This window comes from Medicago sativa, chromosome 2 (assembly GCF_051527215.1).
Source record: "Medicago sativa cultivar Bolivia chromosome 2, Bolivia_mono, whole genome shotgun sequence".
NCBI classification, from domain to species: Eukaryota; Viridiplantae; Streptophyta; class Magnoliopsida; order Fabales; family Fabaceae; genus Medicago; species Medicago sativa.
The window spans coordinates 71,365,032-71,374,328 of NC_140750.1; the positions used below are offsets into that span (position 1 = coordinate 71,365,032).

Consider the following 9,297-nt stretch of genomic DNA (forward strand, 5'->3'; position numbering starts at 1 on the left):
AACATCCAACGATGATGTTTTCTTAAGATCTTCCAATGAAAAGTACGGATTCTTGGAGGACTAGTCCACTTCCTCCCTAAGTTAAAGTTAGGAGAGTAGGGAAAATACTTGGGTGACATAATGTCACCGTGACATTAAATATGGGCCACACAAATGTACTCATGGATGTGTTATGTGACCCAGATGCAAATGACAATGTGTGTTGTGTGGCCCAGATTTAATGTCTCGGTGACATTATGTCACCCAAGTGCTGTCCGGAGAGTAGGAGACTCAATTGGGTTTGACCTCTCTACCATCAAAGTTCGGTAGACATATTTGATAGTACTAAAGAATTGAAATATCCGTTTATTATTTATTTTTGTTTGAAAAAGCATGTTTATTTTATTTTAATGTTTCTGAGACCTAAATGAATTATGTCCTTTTAAAAATTCTCATAATTTTTCTCAATTTTTTTTTTTGTTTTGAAAATCATGCAAAATATATTCACCAATTTGAAACTTGTTCAATAATGTCTCTGTTACATGTGCTTAACCTCTGTTTTCTGAACAAACATATAGTACTAAGTACTAATGATAATCACAGTTTCAATATATTTTCATAAAATCGAAAACCCTACTAAATATTTCTTAATTACATCATTATCGTTAATCCATTCTTAAACCCCTGAAATCCACCTAAACATCTCACTAATCTCTTCACCAAATCCATTACCATTAGCTTCAACATCAAAATCTCCAACATCAGCTACGACATCGTTTCTTCTACTACTTCCAGTAAAGAATCTTCCAGAACCTCGAAACGACATCACTCTCGAAAGACTATCAACGTGATCCTTCAACCAGTTACCTTCACCGATTAAACTAGCCTCAGAAACCACCGAAGTCTCCACCTCCACCGCAAGCATCGCCGCATCATCTTTTTCACCGGAAAATATTCTCCGATTAGTGTTTCCAAACGGAATCTCAGCTTCCTCGTCGACGAAATACTCGAACGCGCCAACGGAGTAAGTCCTCTAGTTAGTTTCTCCGGCGACATTGTTATTGTTATTGTCAGTTACGGTGGCTTCACAGCGGTTGCTGATGTTGTCTATCTCTAAACGGAAGCTGTTGTTATCGGCAGTGGCGTAGCCAGGACACCCCGACTCAGGGGGTTCAAATTAATTTTAAAAAAATATTAATTTGTATATGTATATTGAGATAAATATGTCTCATAAATATAACTACGTTGGTATGGATGTTGTAATATGTAATATCAATTGTTACATACCATCAATCATTCTTTAAAATTATATAACTCTTTTTCTCTTTCATGTTTGATGGTTTAATGGTAGCAATTGAAAAAAAATAATATTGAGAGAATCTATACTATATATAAAGAAAATAGGGGGTTTTGGGGAGATTTTGAACTGATTTTTTTTATTCCAATTATACCCTTAAACAAATTTTTATATAATAATATTATATTATTGGTGTTATTAAAAAAATAAAAAAATTAATTATATTTGTTATATTATTTTTTCTAAGAATATATTTGTTATATTATTGTTGTCATTGAAAATTATAAGAGTAATGATATTTTGACATCCATTTGATGACAACTTTGTTGACAACCTTGTTTTTCTCACTTTTTATTGGTAAAAAACACTGGAGAGAGAAAAAGGAAGAGAGAGGATAACAACATCATGTGAGTATGAGAGAGAAAGTTGTCCAAAAGTTGTCAAAAAGTGGTTGTCAAAATATCATTTCTCAAATTATAAATAGGGTTTGTTAAGTTGTTACATTTGAAAGTCAAAAAATATCTATACTTATAATTTTTTATCTATATCAAAAAATTTATATAAAATATCGTATGTAATTTACACGTAAAATTTCTATAAAATATCGTTGATAATCTATGTTAAGAGTTCCATATCGGATAGGACATGGCCTGACAATGTGTTTATAAGTGGGGGCAATCCTCACCGTACAAGCCGGTTTTGTGGGGTTGTGTTAGGCCCAACCACGTTTTCTAAGATGGTATCAGAGCCTCTTCAAGTTCCTTTGGGCCACCTGCTATCAGATTTCCTTTGGGGGCAATCCTCACCTCACAAGCCGGTTACATTGTCGCAATGAATAGAGCGGAAAAACAGGCATGTGAGTATCTATCTTTTTGCTAGTATCAATAAATAGAAGCCGTGTGTTCCGTCAATATCACATTTTATCTTCCGATACATGTGTATAGACTTTTTTGCCATCCCTACTTTAAAAAAATCCTCAAAAGAATTGAATCCTTGTAAAACAAGAATGCCTTCAATTGCGTTACTTGATCATATATTTACTATGATATTGATAGCATGTCGCCATTTTAATATTTTATTCATTTTAGTGTATGCGAACATACAATGAAATCACTAATATCTCTTACATCTACTTTTACGTCGTAATCTCTCCATCTAGTCTAAAATCAAAATCAATTTTAAAAAAATCTTAAGATCGATTTGAAAAGAATATAACAACTATACGTGCCAACTTGGCATGTGGATTATACAACAATAATCAAGACATGGCATTGGATACGAACCAAGCATATGTTCCTTTTGATTATGGTGACATTACACAGTTACTACTACTTGCAGCTTGTATCTTCTATTAACATTTGACTTCTAATGAAATGAAAATTACATAGATTTTGAAAACATGCATTTATTTAGAATAGAAATGAACAGACACACTCCAAGTTGACAAGTGGTAAATGCTGTGACAAGAATCAAGACACGACATGAATTGCTAGCAAATCACACTCTAATTGATTAGGACAACTTAATTGTGAAAGAATGCACTAACATATAGTACTACTTTTTAGTTCCTTTTCTTAGGTTTGAGTTTGACAATGTAATAAAAAGAAAGATTTGACATATAAAGTGAATCCATACTTTATAAGACTAAAGTGCATATTTATAATGGAAGGGCCGACCTAAGGGCGAGGTAATTGATACGAGAAATGATATTTTGACAACCACTTTTTGACAACTTTTGGACAACTTTCTCTCTCATACTCACATGATGTTGTTATCCTCTCTCTTCCTTTTTCTCTCTCCATTGTTTTTGACCAATAAAAAGTGAGAAAAACAAGGTTGTCAACAAAGTTGTCATCAAATGGATGTCAAAATATCATTACTCAATTGATACCCTTGCTTTAGGCATTCTATGGTTTTATCTTCAATTTAAACCCTAGCAAAAATTACACCCTCTCATAACTTGTTCACTGAGATCTGACATACAACAAGTTTTACAAAATTAAATTCCTTGTAATCACCGGATCACACATTCACGCTTTTAGGATATTGATAACCATTCGATCAAGATCAGACGGTTAAAAAAAAGCAAATTTGAATTTTTATTTTGTAATTTAAAATACTGAACTTGAATCTGTTTCGTTCTATCTTGATGGAACCTGCTACTAATGTTCTGAATGTGTGGAAGGCCACTATCTGGGAGTCAGATCCTTTAGAGTAATACACATAAATAATTTATAAAATATGAACCGTTAATTTTCCCTAATTAACATATATTACTACCCACTAGTCTAAACAGAAATCTCAGTTTAGAACTACATATTTGGCTAAAGCCTTATGCCTCCCATCCATCTTGGATAATTGCTTTTTAGTCGCCCCAAAATAGCTGGAACCCCCCCCCCCCCCCCCCCCCCCCCCACAACAATATCTATCGGAGGATAGTTTCCAATGGAATATATACGGACCGTAAATTACGATCGCCATTTTTTCTGCTAAAATATCTCAGATCCTAGTTTCAGATGAGCTTTTTTCTGAGCTCGAGCAACCTAGTATTCGCCTCCTTAAAGGTCGCCCTCAATGGTCATCAAACTTCTCGGGCCCAATATAGTCGAGGCCTACTGTGATTTTACGACGTAGTCATTTAAGCATATAAAATACAAATATTAGCATTTGTACATAAAATAAATTATCCTATACATCACACTATCCATAAAATGAATAAATGTTTTTTTTTTTTGAAGGAATAAAATGAATAAATGTTGTAAGATATATATTAGTTGTATTGGTTTAGCTAGGCTCAACTGGTTGCAAAAAAATGTCAAACCATTGTCCCATTATAAACTCCTGTAATATCTATAGACAAGACAACATACTATATGACAACTCAGTATTTGGTCTAAGAATATCTTTAGAGGCCTTTTTATTGGAAAGCCCTTGCCTTGGTGGCTTAGCCCTTGGGTCGATCTTGCAACTTCTTATGTATCCTTTATGAGATGGATCCAATTAAAACAAATAAATGACAATTTTTAAGGTCATGATCAACTATTTTATCATACATTACATAGTAACTATGCGAAAGCTTCTTTTTTACTTGAACTGGATATGATGTTTGGCACCAAATCCTTTTCAAAACTTCATACTTGAATATGTTGAAAGCTCACCAATAAAAAAGAATATAGCTATTGTCTATATGGTTGTATCTATGGGATAGCATCCAAGAACTCGAAGAAATGTCGCAAATTCCTGTAAGGACCAAATAATGGTTAGTATATAGTCAAGTACTCATTACAAGAATCCAACTTTGGAAGATTTAAAGCTTATGAAAAAGATTATGGAGTTTTTTTTTTTCCCTTTTCCCCTCGAATTCCAATCATAAAATAACATGTAAGAAAACACACCTGCAGATGTTCTAAAGCGGTTTGTGCTCGGGGATCAGTCATAGATGCCTCAAAATCAATATAGAAAAGGTAATCAAAGTATCTGAGAAATACATAATTTCAGAAATCTAAGTTTATCATCAATTAATGCAGAAGGATTGAGGACAAAATGTATCCAAATTAGGTTGAACAGCAATGTGCTCTGATATGAAAAGGAAAAAATTTAACTCACTTGGCAGTTCCAGTGTTGGAGTCGTCAACGACTCTTAGTGGCCGATTTCTTTGTGGGCGACTTTCGATCTGATTTCATAGTACATACTATTAAAATTATCTTTTAATTATCATCAACTGAGCTAGACTAACAAAGGAAATACTTTTCCATACCTTGGTTAAATTTATGTCCCTCATTGCAAATACCGCCAAAACCTTGAACAGCACCCCAGGACCTTCATTCAGTGTAAACACAATGCTTGTCTGGAAAATAATGAATGATTGGTTACACAGAATCTAGAAGCGTGATTATGATAGAATAGAGTCAAGGGTCAAAAGGAGTTTTCACCTTAAAAGGCTTATTGGATCTTGGAATTATTGGATCCCTTGCAAGCACAAGATAACGACTGATGATTTCAGAATCATCCTGTAATATAGATGCATTACGTTAGACCTTTCATTGAAAAATTTGAGTAGTGTGTACCAATATACTAGTCATTATTTCAAATACAAAATAAATCCATAGCCATAAGAGTAGTTAGCAAGAAAAATCAGGGGTTAGATAACGGAGCCAGTTGGCAGATACACGGAAACAGTTTAAGTCTCGAGTCATCCACATTATTCTGAGGAAAAGGGCCAAGAATTCATATAGTTTGATAGCCTCAGTAAGAATGTTCTAGAAGTTTAAAGAAAGGGTGATGTCTTAGCTAAACAACATTATGGAAATTTAAGATATTTCTGTCTTGCCCTCTTCAAAAAAAGATATTTCTGTCTTGCAGCATCAATGTCGACAGTATATCATCTGAGATCTGTTAACAGACCATTTTGAGCTTCCACCAAACAGAATAACCTTTTAGGAGATTTGTTCTTGGATATGTTGAAAAATTATAGAAAATGAGGGTCCAATTTAGACAATCAATAAAGGCAGTAGGTTGAACAACACACTGCAGCTGTAGGCAGAAGAACATATTGTCTCGAGCCAACAACTATATATTCGAGAAGAAAGAGTATACACAATCAGTCACCCTTGATTTTTTTAACTTCGGTGTCAAGAGTCAAGACTGCATTCATAATAATTTCCCAAATAATCTTGGTGCTCCCAGAGCAAAAATTAATCTCTTGCTTTGTAATATAATAATCACTGTCTCCAACTTCAACTACATTGTTGAGCTCAAAGCATAGAGATTTTTCATACCCCAGGGGAACTAAAGAATTTCTGGTATAAATATTTCTATACTCTTAAACAAGATCACAACTACATTATAACCATCAGTCCATCACTGACATCAGAGCACTTTGCCAAAACAATTTTTTTTTTTTTTTGAAAAGATCTGATACCATTGCTTAGTTTATCTGACTTCAAATGAAAGGTAACAGGAAACAAGTAAATTGAAGATTCTTAGAAAAATGAAAATGATTGGGTAGGGGTTTTACCTGGATTCCTTCTGCAAGTACATTAAGCCCATAGATTTTGGCAGCTCGAATGCTTGCAATGGCACCAGTATCGTACAGACCATTTGAAGCTACAATCTAGTCTCGCATACACATTAAGGAAAACAAAAGCAAAATTATTCTCTGCTAAAACGTTAGAGAAACTTAAAAATCACATTATACATGGATTACCTGAGCAGCACCTGCTGTATCATCAACATTTTCTCTGCTAACACCTAATTTATTCAGGAAAGTATCACTTAAAGCAAGAGCCTGCATGAAAAAAGGCATTGAGATTTCGACAAATCCAATGTGACTAATACATATTCAGCTATGTACAAAACACATATAACACTCTTAAACTCGACTATATGTGGAGAAGATGTCCATGCTTAAACCATATAAAATATAAATACTTGTTATACGCCTATTGTTATATGATGCCCATTATTGTTTTAACTAGTTGATATAAAAATTATTGCTCAGCTTTAAAGAGAATAATTCAACCAGCGTGACACTTTAAAATTCATTAGTACATTGAAAATTAATCCCAGTACCACTTACAGATTGAACAATGACAGCTGATTCAAAAAAAAGATTGAACAATGACACATTGACTTTAGAATGAGAATCAAGCATTTAATTTGGTGCCTTATGTTGGATAGGATTAGATGCAACCACAATAAGTTTCTGGTAAAAGAATATAAGTTCTATGTTCAAAAAGCCTTAAATGAGAAACATGAAGACTGACCTGAGAATGACTTAAAACACGTTTAAGGAACTCTTTTCTGACACCAGGCATAGCTAGGAGGGAGAGGTTAGTAGCCAACTGCACCTCGCCAACAATGTGAAGCCTATGACGAAGAAGTAAATCATAGTTCCGGTGAATGCTTCCACCAGATGTATTTTCAATTGGAATGACAACTTTATGAGCCAGCCACAACTCAACAGCCTGTCACAATTTTTCAAAACAAAAAAGGTTATTGAGTTGGAAAATGAAAATCACTGCCAATAAATATAAATAAAATAAGGAATAATACGTAATTATATGAAATAACTTATAATATCAAACCTTAAAAGCCTCTTCAAAATCACTGCATGAGATTGTTTCACAATTAGGGTAAGCTTTAAGTGCAGCATCCTCGCTGTATGATCCTGGTATCCCCTAAATCAGTAATCCAAACATATAATGACGAACGTGGACATCAAATCAAACAGTGACAAACAACATCACACACATCATGATCATACCTGATATGATATTCGTACTTTGGCAAGATCATCAGAAGCTGCCGCAATATCAGATATGGATAATGGCCCTACAAAAAAAACAGTTGTTGCGAAGTCTGAGATCTGAGAGTAAAACTCATCACAAAATATAAAATGCAAATGCATAAGGTCAAAAGATAATGAAATAAGATGGAAAAACATAAATTGAACCTATAACTTTCTAAATGATTACAATTAGTCTATAATCATAACGCCATAACTCTGAACAAAGTTTTCCAGTATTCAAAGTCGTGAAACTGTAGTAATTTAATCAAAGACCAAAATGAAATTAGTATAAGATGGTTGTGTCCAAAAATTATTCAAATCGAGAGATATGACTATCAAAATCTTTCCTATATTAGCAAAAAGTAGAATAAAATAAAAGTTCCCTCCTTTTGATTTTTCAATACTATCTGGGGTAGAAATTAGTATCCAAATCTCCCATTGATGATACTTTATCAACAAATACTATTTTCTTTAGGCTTTGTCTGAGAGTTTGGATGGGAGGGGAAGGGAAGGCTTTGGAGGGTTGAAAATATAAGGGAAAATGGTAAAATCTTTCACATTTTTTTAAAGAGTAAATTTTTAGAGGATGATAAATTAATGCTTATGATTAATATATTTTTAATTTTAAAAATATTATAACTACATAGATTAAATTTGAAGAATTCATGTAAACCATCCAAAACCCGCCAAAACCCTTCTCCAATACAATTTTTGAGTTCCCCCAAATGAGGAGAAGTTTGTATTATGAAGAAAAATGAACCCCCAAAGCCTTCCCCTCTCAATGTCATCTATTTCTTCCACTTGCTCCTTCCTTTTTTTCCAAACCCCTCCCCTCCCTTCCCCTCCAAACTCGCAAACAAAGCCTTAGTCTACTCTTTGGCTGAACAATGTTAACAAAGTTGCCAATTTCAATTAGAGAAATGATTTTGACACTAAAAATGATATCAAATTTCGACATCAATTTGGATAGTCAACACAGTTCAATGGATGACTAATAGATATAACAAAGTAACACAACTCGATAATTAATCAATGGATGAACAAAATTTACCACCATTTTGAATGTCGTTAACCACAAAATTCAAGAACTAATATGTACTCAACCATGGTCTTGCAAATTGTCACAAAAAGTGTGCAAGTTCAACTAACAATTTTGAAAACAAGCTAAAAAGGAAAAAAAACAAAAATGACAATTTATTCACTCAAGAATACAAATCAAGCAACCAAAAATAGAATAAACTAAATCCACTACATAGTCAAATAGATATTCAAATTCAATTCAATTATCACAAACTTTTAACAAGGTTCCTTAAACAATACTCTTTCTAAAGTAATAATCTTAAAGCAAGTGAATTATAAACAAAAGATATATAAGATGATTAGATGAAACTACCCACTTGGAAGGGATACCAAATCTTTATGCAATCCATAAGAGACATCACCACCACTACCCACTTGACTTTGATTGTGATCAACCACATGCATCATTATCTTGGCTCTTCTAACAGAAAACCCACCAAGGAAAACCCATTTTTGTGCACTTTTCAGATGATTTTGACTATAAAGTTGAGAACTTGAGAGCCCTGGTACAACAAGAGATGCCATAGCCATGGAGATTAAGGTCAATGATTCTTCTCACCTCTTTGCAGTGTATTTGAGAATACACAAATACATTACAAAGAAATTTGAAGTGTGAGAAATGGAAAAAGGGAAACCCAAAATAGAAACTTT

At 33.5% G+C, this 9,297-nt stretch overlaps 1 protein-coding gene and 1 pseudogene across 1 annotated transcript; both read right to left on the reverse strand.

The window, feature by feature from the left end:
- Positions 1 to 482: 482 nt before the first annotated feature.
- Positions 483 to 3,757, reverse strand: LOC146950342 (E3 ubiquitin-protein ligase ATL4-like; annotated as a pseudogene).
- Positions 3,758 to 4,163: 406 nt separating this feature from the next.
- Positions 4,164 to 9,297, reverse strand: LOC146950343 (arogenate dehydratase/prephenate dehydratase 1, chloroplastic-like). The gene is made up of 11 exons (XM_085746267.1): positions 8,964 to 9,297; positions 7,543 to 7,610; positions 7,364 to 7,456; positions 7,043 to 7,243; positions 6,484 to 6,564; positions 6,295 to 6,390; positions 5,210 to 5,287; positions 5,035 to 5,124; positions 4,883 to 4,950; positions 4,672 to 4,753; positions 4,164 to 4,516 (listed from the first exon to the last, which is right to left on the reverse strand). The coding sequence occupies exons 1-11, from the start codon at positions 9,175 to 9,177 to the stop codon at positions 4,460 to 4,462; spliced, it is 1,128 nt and encodes a 375-aa protein (XP_085602393.1). The 5' UTR covers positions 9,178 to 9,297; the 3' UTR covers positions 4,164 to 4,459.

What these genes read in the sequence shown, in the direction of transcription:
- LOC146950343 (XM_085746267.1), bottom strand. Translation starts at nt 9,177, where the DNA reads ATGGCTATGGCATCTCTTGTTGTACCAGGGCTCTCAAGTTCTCAACTT. An exon ending in TACTTGCAGAAGGAATCCAG is followed by an intron (nt 5,288 to 6,294) that starts GTAAAACCCCTA and finishes TCTATATTACAG; the next exon opens with GATGATTCTGAAATCATCAG. An exon ending in GGGACATAAATTTAACCAAG is followed by an intron (nt 4,951 to 5,034) that starts GTATGGAAAAGT and finishes CTATGAAATCAG; the next exon opens with ATCGAAAGTCGCCCACAAAG.